The sequence below is a fragment of the Orcinus orca genome, chromosome 5 (genome assembly GCF_937001465.1).
Source record: "Orcinus orca chromosome 5, mOrcOrc1.1, whole genome shotgun sequence".
In the NCBI taxonomy this organism is placed as follows: Eukaryota; Metazoa; Chordata; class Mammalia; order Artiodactyla; family Delphinidae; genus Orcinus; species Orcinus orca.
This window is the reverse complement of record NC_064563.1, coordinates 141,023,402-141,039,863: the sequence shown is the minus strand read 5'-3', so window position 1 is coordinate 141,039,863 and position 16,462 is coordinate 141,023,402. Positions and strand designations below refer to the sequence as shown.

The following is a 16,462-nucleotide window of genomic DNA, read 5'->3' as shown; positions in this document are numbered from 1 at the left end:
CTCATTATAAATAACGAAAGACTCTCTCATCATTCAGGAAATCCCAAGGGTCCTAGGAGCCCTGTGCCAGGAACTGGGGACATAGACCGAAAATATAAATATCTTTACTATACCACACCCTCTCACAGCTTAGTAGGAGTGTGAACACTGCTCATTTTTTGAGAGGAGAATTTGGCAGTATCTATCAAAGTTAAAATTACACATCCCCTTTGACAGCAGTTCCACTCTAGAAATTTCTCCTTCACACACATCTATACAAGGAAATATCCTGCAGCCATGAAAATGAAGGATGTAGATCTCCATGGTCTGATATGGAAAGGTAGTCAAGGCATTTTGAAAGATATAAAAGCAAGCTGTAGGCCAGAATAGTTCCAACAACAATGAAAACTATAGTCTTAACAATAATGATAGGTCAGGGCTTCCCTGGTGGCGCAGTGGTTGAGAGTCCGCCTGCCGATGCAGGGGACACGGGTTCGTGCCCCGGTCCGGGAAGATTCCACATGCCACAAAGCGGCTGGGCCCGTGAGCCATGGTCGCTGAGGCTGTGCGTCCGGAGCCTGTGCTCCGCAATGGGAGAAGCCACAACAGTGAGAGGCCCGCGTACCGCAAAAAAAAAAAAAAAAATAATAATAATAATAATAATAATGATAGTTCAAGTGTATTGAGCATTTACCATGTTCTATTGCTCTAAGTATTTTATGTGGTTGTCCCATTTAATTGTTAAATAACCTCATGAAGTAGACATAATCAAGAAGAGCATTCAGTTTGAAAACAGAAACAAAATATCAGGAAAATAAATTTATCTTTAACACAACAGGTTAAAGTTATAACTGTGCATTCAAAGAATGAGCATGTATTGGGTTTTGGCTTCCTTTTATGATGAGGGATGGGGGGCAAGGAGGAAGACTCAGGACTTTTCTAACAAATAACAGAACAACAAAAGGCACTATGGCCTTGCTTTGTATTTAACTTTTGAGGCACCATCAAAAAACGGTCATTTTTTAAAAATAGGGCTTTACTAATTTATCTTAGTGCTTTGATATTCAAATCATTCTCCTTTAAGCACCTATCAAGGAATCAGCCTTAAGAAATGAAGAGAAAACTGAAAACTAGTGGAACTGTGGCAAAAATGGCTTTGCAGTTTCTCCAGCACCACTTTCATTGATTTCATGAATTTCTGTATCTGTTATAAGATTTACAATTTCACTTTGCAATCAATTTATATCTTTGTAGCTAATGGGGGTTAACTCTAAAGATTGGTGGCAAGAGTTCCTACTGCTAATTTGGGGGGGATGTTTGGTAGAACGAATTTTGTAAGTGGTCGCTTCATTAGTAAATCCTTGCCTATGAATATACAGATAGCCACGCCAGTGTATGCAAAGTTAAGTTCCCAGACGGCCAAGAAATTGCTAACAGCAAGTTTCTAAAGCAAGGCACTAGAGAAGGGCGTCAGAGAGAGGGGAAATGAAGCAAACAGGGAAGGAGACTAAGTTTTCACTTTATACTTATCTGAATCTTTTTTCCTCTTATGAGCCTGTATTTTGGAATTTTAAGAAATTAATACTGATATATCTCGTATTATATGACTTTCAGAAATCAGTATTAACATCCAGGATTAATACCCCTTTAGTCAAAAATGACCCTCTCCTAATAAAGACATGCCGTGCTATTTGAAAGGGATTTTTTTTACTACTTATCATAGTACACATGTGTAAAGGCAGCTACTACTAGGAAGAGATTTAATTTTCTTTTTTCTTTTTTCTTGGGAGGAGGGCATTACAGAAACGAAACGAAACAAACAAACAAAAAACCCTTACATTAAAAAACATACCTGAACTTCTCCAATTCATTGTTTCGGGATTTTTGTTTTCCTTTATATTTTGGAGGCTGACCTGTGAATACAAAAGTATTTGTTCCTGAAATCTGTACATAAAAATCTACAAGCTTGAAAGTAAAAGTAAAACAGTTTTTAAAAATGTAAATTGGAATAAGAAAGCAAAGGAGGCAACACTGTATGTGAGTCTAACTATAAACAGGTAAGCCAAAAAAAAGAAGCTACTGATGATGTTTCTCTATGTATGCTATAAAATTATTATAAAGATTATAATGACGATTATCATTTAGTCCTATAGTAGATATAGAAGAGATACAGGTGTAGTTCCTGTTCTCAGGTAGTTTACAATCAGATGGGAAGAAAAGACAGTCACTTCACCAATTAAATAACAATCCCCGTTAAGAAGAAAAGAAGATGCATTGTTACTGAAATGTTAATTCCATAGTAACTGCTCTTGTAACTCCTAGAAGGGAAAAATCACTTAAGCTGGAGTGGCTGGGAAACACCTTAGTGGGGATGCAGCATTTGTATTTAGTTTTAAGGAACAAGTAGGATTTGCAAAGAATGGGTCAAATGAAGTTTTATTTTAAGAAACACTACATAAACCTGTGTGACTGGGCGAGTTAAGTAAGGATAGATTGAAAGGGGCTGCAAGCCAGGCAGGTTGGTATGAGTGTTTACAGGCCCAGGGCTTCTGACCCCCCAGCTCTGCAAGCTCAGCCTTTATCCCACTGAAAGGAGGAGAGAGCCACTGTACACTTTGGGGCAGGGGAGTCACACGTGCAAAGTTGTGTAGAAGAGAGCACAGCAATAGGGACTGGGTGTCTCTGATGGAAGCTTTGGGAGAGATAGCAGAGGCAAGTCAGAGCCTATGTATAGGGAGGGGATGAGAGTCTGAGCTCTGATGGCCTCAGAAAACAAGAGGCTTCTAGAAAGAAAGAAGAGTTCTAATTTGATTTCTACTGTGTGACCTAGGGCAAAATTATTTAATCTAACCCTGGGACCTCAATTTCTTTGACTGAATATAGATGCGGAAGTATGGGTGGTATTTAAATGATTTAAATGTGCTATCTGATAATAATGGTCTAAGAAATACAAATAAATTAAAAGCTGTTTTCAAAAAAACAGTTTTATTCTCAAAGATTTTTCACATGCTATAAAGTCACATCAGGTAAGACAAACACCTGCGTTTCCCCCTCTTTGTAACTGTGCTGAAGTGCTAACCAGTAGTTAAGTGGTTGGATACGCAGCACTGGAGCCTAAGAGAAGATAGAGCTGCAGGAAGTAAAAGAGAGAAATGGCTGCCAGAAGTAAAAACACTGAAAAAAATAAACAAATGAACCAAAAAACAGGTGGAAGGAAAAGAGAGCAACAGGATCACTAACTAGAAGGCCAACAATCTCACCACAATAACTCTGAAAGGAGCACATGAAAGCTTGAGATAAGTAACCTGTGTGTAACAACAACTTTGAGTTGCTGAATTCTCTCAAACTCTGTTTTAAAAGGCAGAGAAGAATAACCCACTTAGAACGATTTCTCTCAAAAGCTGGGAGTATAAACGGAGACTGAGAAATAAACGAGGCATGCGTGTCCACTTCTCTGGAACCCTTCATTTCCCAAAGATGCCAAGTGGACAAGGTCTGGCTGTGTGTCTGCGTATTTTCTAGATGCATAAACATATGCACTAAGCACATACAATTTAAATAAACTAGTATTAGGCTAAAGCATCCATTCTCAACAGGGGTGACATCACCCACAAGAAAGTCATAACTGGTTATTGGAAGATGAAAAAAATCCGTTTTTATATATACAGCACACATGTACATACAGTACATAAACAGATAAACAGTATCTGTGATATTAAAGTTTCACAAGGGGAGGGTAATTAGGGGAAAAAAGTGTCTAAAAAGGCTCTGGGAGCAGGGGGTAGATGATGAAATAAAAGTTGAGAAACACTGGCCTAGTGGAAATTAGGTAGCAGACCACGAAGAGCGCCATTTTTCTTCTCCATTCCTTTATTTGGTTTTCCAAAATTAAATTTATTAAACAATATGAAAAGGCTGAGCATTGATTACAAATAAACATTCAATATTTTCTCGACACAGAAGCATTGTAAAGTAAAAGGAGAATAATAGCAAATATAAGGCTTGTGAGAATTTTAGGGCATGGAAGTTGAGGCAACACTACGCTAATTCAGCAACAATTTACATATGGGAAAAAGACTCACTTGATGGTGGCAGAAATTCAGGATGACAGTCACAATCATCTACCTTCAAAGCTTCATCTGCCACCTACCAAGAAAATAAAATTAGTGACACTTTCAAAAAAATACAGCCATGAAAAATTCAATAGCTAAATAATAAAACTGAGTAGCAAAGAATTTATCCAAGTGCCTAAAATACTCAGCTTTACCAAATGAATAAACAAACTGATAGGGGCTTCCCCGGTGGCGCAGTGGTTGGGAGTCCGCCTGCCGATGCAGGGGACACGGGTTCGTGCCCCGGTCTGAGAAGATCCCACATGCCGCGGAGCGCGTCCGGAGCCTGTGCTCCGCAACGGGAGAGGCCACAACAGTGAGAGGCTCGCGTACCGCAAAAAAAAAAACACACACAAAAAAAACAAACTGATAACTACTGAACAATAAATACTGAATTAATACTATCACATCTTTCCTTATTCTCCTCTCCCTAACTGAATACAGCTTCTTTGAGACTTTCATTACTAACAGCAGAAGGACTTTACAACGGGTTGGGAAAGTTCCCTTCAATGCGTACTACATACCTAACCCGAAAACACCAATTCCCTTTTTTCCCCTCAAACCCTGGAAAGAAATATAAATGTGAACTTGGTGATACCTGCTGAGCTTTGAGTACACTACAATTCAGGAAAGCTCAGACACAGGTCATCTGGGACACTGATCACAGAGCCAGGCTATAGGCTCAGAGGTGCACACTGGTTTCCATTATCACAAAAATATTTGTAAAAATATAAGACTACCTATACTTGAAATAATTCTAATTTTAGTTTTTAACTGAGCTTACCTTTGGATTCTGATTACCACCGTTTGCCATTTCGTGGTTAGGTTTTCTGGAATTTTTTTCAGTCTCCACAAAGTTAAGTGAAGTACTAAATGCAGGTGCTGATAAACTAGGTATGTAGGCCCTGAGTGGTAATAAAAGAAATAATCATTTTTAAAAAATTATTTTTAAAAAGTTATCCTTCAAAGAGGTTTCAGCAAGTATAGCCTTTTTACCTTGAAAGCAAGGTAATATTGTTTCAAAAAGAATCTCTACCTGTGAGATTGGGTTTCATACATAAATATTACTTTAAATTTGCTATTAAAAACTCCAAATAGATTACGAACAGTTCAAGAAATGTATTCTGGTTTCTAATTTAACAGCTGTTATAAATTTAACAGCTTCAATATCTTAGGCATTTAAGCATGTGGGAAAAGCTTAATCTATTTTAACTGCCAAGTGAAAAACGTAGACTCCTGGCTGCTATTTGCTTCCTTATGAGCACACTCAAGTCTATCTGCTGCCTATTTCTAACAGAAGTGTCTTAGCCTTTGAAAGGTATCAGGAGGCTGGAAGCAGATGTTTCCAGGACAGAGGTGAGGGGTAAAAGGCACAGACTGAGCCCCGCTCTCTGCTGCCAGGAACCTCGTGGCTAAACTGGTGGCAGTAACATCCAATTAACATTTCACGCCTCTTCTCCCATAGGCTTAGGCCATGGATCTCCGATATATACATACGCAAAGAGTTCAGCCAAACAGTAAGCAAAACCAATCAGGCAAATCACAGGTCGCCTGATCTTACAAACACTTTAAAAACCTCTTCTCATCCTTCCATCTGCAACTTTATTGTGGTTGCTATTATCTACTAAAGCATCGAACAGCAATTCTGAAACTCACAGAGCAAAACCATTCCGAGTAACAGCTACTGATCTGATATTAACTCACCTGCTTTCATAGAAGGCTTTAATTGGATTCCTAGTTGGTGTTCGACCTACAAAAATGAATCACACACACATAGTAATCAGCGGACTGGCAACACATACTTTAAAAGATTTTCACATCTCTTTTAAGCTGACAGTAAGAATATCAAATTTAGGGAACTGAAAAATAAACCTAAACAATTTTACACTTCTAGATGTTTTTAGTTTTAGAATGATGTCAACAAAATGTTACACAAACCTTATTTGACATCTCATTATCATGGGATCATTGACTAGATGCAGCAATATATAAATCTCAATCAGAGACAGTACCTGTCTTCAAGGAGCTCACAATCTTATAATCATGTTCTGTTGGATGACAACATCTGTTAGTGAAATAGGACTGCTCAGCTCAGCTTCATAAGACACTAACTACCCAAAGAAGAAATAACAGGAAAGATCTATAGGCTGAAAGCATAGAGTGAAAGCATTCAGGTACTGGGAAAGCAAAACGACTTAGGAGAGAAAACAAGGGTAAAATGGAAATCTGGAATTCCTAGCCTGCACACTAATTTATGATGTACCTATGTATATACATACATTCAGCATGCTACAGAATTGGCCACAAACTTGGTGCAAAAACATCAAACAACTCTATTGAAGGGCCTTTTCTTTAGGAAATAAGTATAATAATGGAGAAAAAAATCTTAAACTTTGTTTCAAAAGGCTTTACTTCATTCAAAATTTCAAGAAAGTATATTTTTCTACAGAAGAATAAATAATAATTTGTTGCTGTTCCAAATAAAAAGTACAAATCATTTATTATTACCTATTGGAATACAATACTAACAAAATTCTACATGAATAGAAATGAAAAACTTAACTGAGTTAACCGAAATAACGTAAAGGAAGTACAAATCATCTGAGAATTGATTTATGGTCCTCCATTAATCCAAGAAACCCACCTTCAAAAGTTTTAAAGGGAATTCGACTGTAACCAAAAGAATCTTAGGTGAAATACCTTGCAGGTCTTCTATTTGTTTTTGTAACTTTACATGCTGCTGAATTAGATCCTTGATTCCCTCAGGGTCATTTTTACAGAGTTTTTGAGCTTTTATGTTTGCTTGCAGGGCCCAGTCATATTCCCCCAGCATAGAAAGAGCAGCACAATAACGATAATGACCCTGTTCCAAAAAGATAAATTCAAATTTTTCTCAAAAATATGCTTAAGTTCAAGAAAATAGATAAGGAAAAAATATTTTGCTTGAAAACTGATTAGTTACTTAAAATGTTACATTAGGATCCTATCAATAAAATAAATAAAAATGTTAATACCTCTCAGGAAATAAAGTCACCTAAATGAGTTAAATGAGAAGCTACGAATAGTATTCATAATAATTTTTAACAACTGATTAGAGATCAGTGACTCTGCTTAAGAGATTTTTGTACCCCCTCCCAAAGAAAATAATTCAACCTTTACTGTACGTAAGAAATACATTATTCTTATGCCAAATTAAGTATAAAAATGATGCATTATAAATAACTTAATTTTTTTCAAAATACTTTTAGGCAGTAATAGTCTCTAAGTCATTACACTCCCTACACTTCTGAAGTCAAAAGAGTTTTAGAGCTGGGAGGAACAATCAGCCTGTGCAGTAGTTTTCCAGCCCTGCTGAAGAGCATGGGCACAGATAAGGGGTGCAGCTATTAATTCCATCTTTCTTAATCAGCTTTTAATTATTTTACCTCTAAGTATAGAGTTCTTGGCTTTAAGAAAAGATCCGAAAACCACTGATTTACTCTTAATTCCAATGATCAGGTTGCTTGTTTTACTGCTACAGAACCATAGTTCTGGCTGGTCCCATTTATGCATTTTGGGAAATCTTCTATATCAAGCATGAACATTTTAATCTAGAAAGCTAATATTACCAAACCTGGGGCTAACTCAGCCAACCCCTCCTGTAGCTACTCCCAAACCAAACTCCCATTTTAGGCACAGTATCTCCATTTAAGAAGTGATTTACAAGTGAGAGAGGCTAGAAACTGGCCTAATGCCACATTTATTTAGAGACAAACCAAAGAACTTGTATCTTAGGACTCCAGGTCCAGAGCTCTTTCCTCTTTACTACACATTTTACAAAGAACATTCTGATTCTACGAGAAAATATGAAATCAGAAATAAGTGATCCATTTAAGAAAGATGCGACTTTCACTAAAAGAAGCCAGAAACAACCAAAGGACCTCTGTTTATGCAGGTTCAGAGCATATATAATCCTACTGTGGTGCACCAACCCAACCTGTTCCAGGGCATTTCTTAGCCAGGCTCCTTAGGCTCAGATCAAAGATCCCAATTCAGACTGCATTTGGTTAAACTCTGCTTTTCCTCCAAAGGCATAAGATAAAGAGTTCTCACAGATACGATACAGGACCAAAATTCTATCCACTAAGCATATATCCACTTCAAAGTTTAAATAACTGCATTAAAAAATAATCACAGCATAGGAAATTATGAGAGATTATAAACCTTACCTGCTAAATTTGTAAAAAACGCTTCATTTCTTGCTCTTTTCCACTCACCTTTCTCATCTTTTACTGGGTCCTTTTCCCTAAACTCTGTAAAACCCAGTGTAACTTCTATCAGTTGAGAAAGGAGTTTATTCAGATCTCTCTGCTGAAGTTGTCTGAATGAAGCTTAAATTAAAGGTATCTCAGAAAGTTTCTTGAACCCAATTACATAGAAAGTTTTGCTCTTCTCTGACATTATCTCATTCTCTATCACATATACAGTTCATCTGACTAGCATCCCCTCCTCTTGTGTGCCACCATGTCCTACGCCACACAGTAATGACCCCACTAGTGCCCCCGGCTCAACAATGGCTGGCAGGGTAGAAGCATAGCTGTGACCCAGGAGACTGGTCAATCCAAATGTACCACTTCCCAGGTCACAGTAATTGATCCACAGGTGGGTACATGGCTCAACCAGGATCAGTCTGAGGCATTCCACAGTCATACTACATAAATACTAACAGAGGCTCTCTCTCCACTAGAATAAAGTTACTAGGATATCAGTTACTAGGATATCACTTTTACAAAATGAAGCCAAGAGAGCCTATGCTCTAATTACCACTTGTGGTCAAGACAGAGTAACAGGGATTGGATATACCCTCTTGCTTAAAACAAACGAGGACAAAATACATGAAACGAAGGTTTGCAAGACACTGGACATCAGGCAACAAAAGAGAGTGATCCCTGAGAGATGAGAAACACAGAAAGCCCTATGATTGCTCCAGCTTACTTAAGGAGAGATTCTAAGCCATAGCACACGGAGAAGGAACCCAGGGAGAGACCACAGTCTCAGTGAAGACAGAGCCAGGAGTCCAGGAAAGCCAAGGCAGCTCAAGTTCACAGGGCAGAGGACCAGAGAGGAGAGAGCTGGACAGAGAACTCCAGAGATCTTCAGAGGGTCTCCCTTGAGTCTTCAGCTGAGTATCAATCAGTACATGCATGCGGGGCAATTACCAGAGCCAGGGAAAGAACCACTTGAAAGACTAAAAGGGAACAGTAGTCAGCACTGACACAGGGCAAGGAATAATTCCTGTTCCCACTGACCAATGCGGAAAACATCGTAATTCATGGAGTATTAAGTACTCAAAAGAGTTGCCTCAGTTGTGCAGAAAAAATTAGCCCTAGACCAAATACCACTATGATATCACCCAACAAAGCTTAAAACAACACTCCAAAGAATCTGTTTCCAAGTAACTTTAATACATCCCAAAACGAAACTCAGAAGTATTTACAGAAATACAAAAATATTAGTACCAAACAAGGTAAAATTCACAATCTCTGGCAACCAATCAAAAACTACTAGGTATGCAAAGACGGAAAATGTGATCTATAATGAAGAGAAAAAAAAATCAGTTGAAAACAATCCAGAAATGACACAGATGATAGAATTAGTAGACAAGGACATTGAAACAGTTATAAATATATTTCATATGTTCCAGAAGCTAAGGGAAAAACTGAACATATTAAGAAAAGACATGAAATATATAAGAAATACTCAATCTGCAATTCTAGAGGTGACTGCTATAGCATTTAGATGAAAAAAAAATTAGATGGAAATAAAGGCAGATTAGACATAGCAGAAGAAAAAGACCAGTCAATGTGAGGACAGAGCAATAGAATCTAGGTAAGATGAAACAGACAGAGAAAAAAGAGAAAAAAGATTAAAAACGATGCTAACAGGGAAGCACCACTGAGAAACAGAAAGAAAAATGTGTACAGATCTGGATCTGACCATGCCTGAAGCTGACCCCCTAGACTTTTCAATTACATGAACCAATAAATTCCCTCTTCTACTTATGAGTTAGGTTTTGTCACTCCCAAACAAAAGAATTCTAATATACTCCTCAATATTAAAAAGTTCTTGAGGACATTTGTGAGGTTTGTATCCTGTATAACATCAAAAGATAATGCACTTGGAAATGTCAACAAATATCTGTTGACTATACTGTAAAAATTCTCACTCTTTGGGATACAATGACTCACCCTCTCTTAAGCCTAAAAGTACGTGTAGGACTTATATAACATTGTAAATCAGTATACCTCAATAAAAAAAATAATGAAAATAAAAAATAAATCATTTAAAAAATTAAAGTATGTCTATGATAGCTGACATTGTACCAGTCTTCTCTACCTGGAAAGAAGGAAGAAAAAATGGTCTACCCTCACACAGAAATCTACAGAGTATCTTCCTATACAGGCTTATATCCTAGAGGAATGACTCAATAGACTCAGATTCATGAAAGAACTCATAAAAGAATGGGGACTTCCCTGGTGGTCCAGTGATTAAGACTCTGCACTCCCAATGCAGGGGGCCCAGGTTAGATCCCTGGTCAGGGAACTAGATCCCGCAAGCCAGAACTAAAGATCCCATGTGCCACAACTAAGACCCAACGCAGGCAAATTAATTAATTAATTTATTTATTTATTTTAAAATGTCTATTTAAAAATTAAAAAATAAAAGTAAAGAATGCATCTTGCACAGTCTACTTTTGTTTTTGAAGTTTAAAATATCCTTCAATGAGCATTCCTTTCTGGTAAAATAAAATGATAAATGAGCTCAATATATAGTTGCCAAATTTTCTGAATACTTACTAAGAGTTGTGTTTTTCATCTACACAAATACTTTTGCAACCATCAAAAAAATCTCAATTTAAAAAAATGAGTGAACCCACATAAATATAGTCAACTGATCTTTGACAAAGGACAAAGGCCATACAATGGAGCAAAGGCAGTCTTTTCAACAAATGATACTGGAACTGGACATCTACATGCAAAAAAACGAATCCAGGGACTTCCTTGGTGGTCCAGTGGTATGGAATCCACCTTCCAATGCAGCGGACGGGTTTGATCCCTGGTTGAGGAACTAAGACCCCACATGCCGCAGGGCAACTAAGCCTGCATGCCGCAACTGCTGAGCTTGTGCGCCTCAACTAGAGAGAGAAAACCCACACACCACAACTAGAGAGAAGCCCACACGCCGCAACGAAGAGCCCGCATGCCACAACGAAGACCCAACGCAGCCAAAAATGAAAATTAATTAATTAACTAATTTAAAAAATGAATCCAGACCTAAAGCCCTCGACAAAAATTAACTCAAAATAGATCACAGACCTAAAACTCCTAGAGGATAGCATAGAGGAAAACCTAGATGATCTTGAGTATGGTGATGACTTTTTAAATACACCAAAGGCATGATCCATGAAAGAAATCATTGATAAGCTGTACTTAATTAAAATTAAAACTTATGCTCTGTGAAAGAAATGTCAAGAAAATGAGAAGGCAAGCCCCAGTCCAGGAGAAAATATTTGCAAAAAATACACCTGATAAAGGACTGTTATCCAAAATATACAAAGAACTCTTAAAACTCAACACTAAGAAAACAACCAATTAAAAAATGAACCAAAGACCTTAACAGACACCTCATCAAAGAAGATACACAGAACTTCCCTGGTGGCGCAGTGGATAAGAATGCACCCGCCAATGCAGGGTACACGGGTTTGATCCCTGGTCCAGGAAGATCCCACATGCCTCGCGTGCCACAACTACTGAGCCTGCGTGCCAGGCTCCGCAACAAGAGAAGCCACCGCAAGGAGAAGCCCATGCACCACAACGAAGTGCAGCCCCCACTTGTCACAACTAGAGAAAGCCCACACGCAGCAACGAAGACCCAATGCAGCCAAAAAAATTTTTTTTAATTTAAAAAGAAAGAAAAAAAAGATACACAGTGGCAAATAAGCACATGAAAAGATGCTCCACATCATATGTCATCTGGGAAATGCAAATTAAAACAATAAGATACCACTACACATCTATTAGAACAGCCAAGGGCTTCCCTGGTGGCGCAGTGGTTAAGAATCCGCCTGCCAATGCAGGGGACACGGGTTCGTGCCCTGGTCCTGAAGATCCCACATGCCGCGGAGCAACTAAGCCCGTGCACCACAACTACTGAGCCTGTGCTCTAGAGCCCGTGAGCCACAACTACTGAGCCCGCATGCCACAACTACTGAAGCCCATGCGCCTAGGGCCTGTGCTCTGCAACGGGAAGCCACCGCAATGAGAAGCCCATGCACTGCAACGAAGAGTAGCCCCCGCTCGCCGCAACTAGAGAAAAGCCCTCGCGCAGCAATGAAGACCCAACGCAGCCAAAAATAAATAAATTTTTTTAAAAAAGAACAGTCAAAATTCCGGACACTGACCATGGCAAATGTTGGCAGGATGTGGAGCAACATGAACTCTCATTCATTGCTGGTGGAAGTGCAAATGGTGTAGCCACTTTGGAAGGTTTGGCGGTTTCCTAAAAATCTAAACATATTCTGATCATATGATCCAGCAACCGCACTCCTTGGTATTTACCCAAAGGAGTTGAAAATGTATGTCCACACAAAAACCTGCACATAGCTGTTTATAGCAGCTTTATTCGTAATTGCCAAACCTTGGAAACAATCAAGATGTCCTTCAGTAGGTGAATGTATAAATAAACTGTAGTATATCCAGACAATGTAGTATTTTTCAGTGCTAAAAAGAAATAGCTATCAAGCCATGAAAAGACATGCAGGAACCTTAACTGCATATTACTAAGTGAAAGAAGCCAATCTGAGAAGGCTACACATTGTATGATTCCAACTATAGGACATTCTGGAAAAGGTAAAACTATGGAGACAGTAAAAAGATCAACGGTTGCCAGGAGTTTGGGGGGAAGGATGGATCAGAGGATGTCAGGGCAGTGAAAATACTCTATATGAACCATAATGGTGGAATACATGTCATTATACATTTATCCAAACCCATAAAACATGGAACACTTAGGGAGTGAACCCTAAGACAAACTATGGACTTTGGGTGATTATGATGCGTCCACGTAGGTTCATCAGTTTTCACAAATGTATAGCCCTGTTGGGGGATGCTGATAATGGGGGAGACTATGCAAGCATGGGGGCAGGGAATTTACAGGAAATCTCTGGACCTTCCTCTTAATTTTGCTGTGAACCTAAAACTGCTCTAAAGAAAATAAAGTCTTAAAAAAAAAAAAAGAGTGAATATTTTATGTTTGATAAGTTAAGCCAGGAATAAACATTTTACATAAAGTCCTCAATGAAATTAAGAAAGTTTTAAATTTAAGATATATGAAAGATAGCATATGTACTGTGTATATCTAATGGACGTTTCGAAAGAATAAACTGGGAAGGAGGCAATATTCAAATGATTAAGGGTGAAAATTTTCCAGAAATGCTGAAAGACATGAATCCTCGGATTTTAGAAGCCAAGCTATCTCAATTACGATGAATTTAGAGAAAATTCCTCAGACACATTGTGATGAAATGGTCAAACGTTAAAGACAGCGAGAAGATCTTTAAAACACCCAGGAAAAGAAAAGATTACTTACAAAGGAAAAATAGCAGACTTGTCAACAGTGGCAAAAAAAGTCAAAAGAATGTAGACTCAAACATCTACATCTGCAAAGAATATTATACCCTGCTGAATTATTATTTAATAACTGGGATAAAATAAAGCCATTTAAAAAAACAAAAAAAGAAAGTTTTAGTATACTTTTTCTAAGTTGATAATAGATTGAAATAGCAAAAGTTATCCCTGGAAAACCAGTATCATGGTCTAGATTTCAGTATTATGAACTCTATCATCCATTCGTTCCATAAATTAATTTATACGGCACCTGCCCAATGATCAGCAGAGATTATGTTTCAAGTACAACAGCAACTCACAATGAAAATGGCAACAAGCTCACCACCTTCAAACAGAAGCATATCCAGTGCTGGATTCTCAATTCTATTTTGTCTTTCACTTGCAGTGACACCTTGTAAAAGTCACTTTACCCTTCTGGGACTCAATTTCTTCATCTATAACTGAGGCATTTAAAAGTGACTCCAATATTTGGAGGCAGAAGTCCACCTGGAGAATTTTATAATCCCCAGACTCTAATACACTCCTAGGCCATCTGAATCACAATTTGGGGGCTCTGAAATCCTATGATTCTATTCACTCTGGCTTATAAACAAATATGTAAACACTTTTTAAAATCTATAAATATTGGTAAGCCAGTTAACTCATTTCAACCCATTCATTCAACTCATTTATTAAATCAACAAATACTATGAGTGCTTGCTATGTGCCAGGCAGCCCGTCAGGCAGTCCAGATTCAGAAGTGAACCAACCAACCAAAAAACCTGTCCTCAGGGAGCTCACAATGTACTAGAGCACATACAAAAAGCAACACAACTTAAATAACATATATCATATGTTCAATAATGATAAACGCTAAGAGGAAAAAAAAGTAAAGCAAAGAAAAATAGCAAATGTCTAGGAAGGGGCGGGTTTTGCATTTTAGTGATGTGGTCAGGGAAGGTTTCACTGAGAAGAGAACTTTCAGTGAACAATGAAAGGAAATAAGAGAGCTAGCTCAGGCTCTGGGGAAAGGCACTCTAATTCCAGGCAGAGGGAAGAGCAAGTACAGACTGGGAGTGGACCTGGCATGTGTAAGAACAGTGAGGAGGCCAACGGGCCAACAGAGTGAACAAGGGAGAGAGCAGCAGGAGTGAGGTGGGAGAAATAACGGGTGTTAAAGACAGGAGGCTGGTCAGATAGATCCTAGTAATAACTTTGATCAAGCGAAAGAACCATCCTCATCCACTGCTTTATTAACGTATACTTAGGTTATCTGCAGTTCTGTGCCATTAAAACAATACCACAGTGACCAATCTTGTGCACCTCACCAGGTGCACATATGCAAGAATGCTTGTGGGGTACACACCCTTGGAATCAATCACGGCATACGCACATCGTAGTGCTCTCCAAGTGGGCTGTGACAAATTCACACCCCACTGGTTTATCGAGAGTTCCTGTTAATAAACACACTACTGATACTCAGGACTATCGATCTCTAACTTTTGCTCATCTGAAGGACTCAACATCACATTGTTTTTCACTTGTGGGTGTACATGTGGGTCTGCTTGGAGGCTATTAGGCTCTATTATGTTTCTATCTCTTTACAGTTTTAATTACTAGGAAACAGAATATACCTTTTTCTATCGCCCATTCAGGTTTCCTCATCTCTGAAATGCTTGTTTATTTCATTGGCCTGTTTTCTACTGGGTTTCTTATTTATCTTTGTTCTTTGCATATTCTGAATATAAATCCTATCAGTTATATATGTTCTATATATGACAAACTATCTCCTCCCAAATTATTTCCTTCATGGTGTCCTGACATACAAAAATTTTTAAGTTTGAGGGGCTTCCCTGGTGGCGCAGTGGTTTAGAGTCCGCCTGCCGATGCAGGGGACACGGGTTCGTGCCCCGGTCTGGGAGGATCCCACATGCCGCGGAGCGGCTGGGCCCGTGAGCCGTGGCCGCTGGGCCTGCATATCCGGAGCCTGTGCTCCACAGCGGGAGAGGCCACAACGGTGAGAGGTCCGTGTACCACAAAAAAAAAAAAAAAAAAAAATTTTAAGTTTGAGATAGTCGAATTCATCAGAGTTTTTTCCTTCACTGACCTGTGCATGTACGTTATTTAAGAAATCCTTTCCCAGCTCAAGGCTATAAAGCTAGTCTCCTACAGCTCCTTCTGGGTTTTAAGTCTCATTTTCCAGAGCCAGGTCCTTAATCCATCCAGAACTTGTGGATGCTATTACCTCAACCATAAGGGATGCTCACGGCCCCTAGGGACTGCTGTCCTCCTCAGACACATGTGGCCCTTACTGCTGGGCTGTATCTCCTCTCTGATCATGGAAATGAAGATTCCCCTGCCACATTCCTGAGCTCTGCCTAATTTTATCCAGCATTTTTACATACAGATTTACATTCTGTAAACAGATTTTTCACAAAGTTGTATGGCACTATGTGTTCAATGTAAATAAGAAAGAAACCTACCTTTGTCCAATTGTTCTTCAGAATAATAGCTCTCTTTCCATCACCAAGTGCATTTCTAAAAAAAAAAAAAAAAAAAAGAAGAAGAAATATTCAAACTAAAGGCATTATATATTGTATATCTATTTAGACTATAATTTTCCATATATAATCTAGTTTTTAATTTTTTTAATCCACATAATATATGTCCATTATAGGAAATTTGGAAAATACAGAAAAGTAAAACAAAGGGAAAAAGTCACCCAGA

The 16,462-nt window shown here is 38.5% G+C and overlaps 1 protein-coding gene across 15 annotated transcripts in view; it reads right to left on the bottom strand.

The window, feature by feature from the left end:
• Positions 1–16,462, bottom strand: part of TTC3 (tetratricopeptide repeat domain 3) — a 140,157-nt gene that overhangs the window by 91,209 nt on the left and 32,486 nt on the right. For all 15 annotated transcript variants that reach the window (XM_033418274.2, XM_033418270.2, XM_033418284.2 and 12 more), the window contains 6 exons: positions 16,219–16,273; positions 6,792–6,954; positions 5,796–5,841; positions 4,876–4,996; positions 4,062–4,125; positions 1,832–1,892 (listed from right to left, as the gene is read on the bottom strand). In XM_033418274.2, coding sequence (XP_033274165.1) covers positions 1,832–1,892; positions 4,062–4,125; positions 4,876–4,996; positions 5,796–5,841; positions 6,792–6,954; positions 16,219–16,273 — 510 coding nt within the window. The remainder of the gene's footprint in view (positions 1–1,831; positions 1,893–4,061; positions 4,126–4,875; positions 4,997–5,795; positions 5,842–6,791; positions 6,955–16,218; positions 16,274–16,462) is intronic.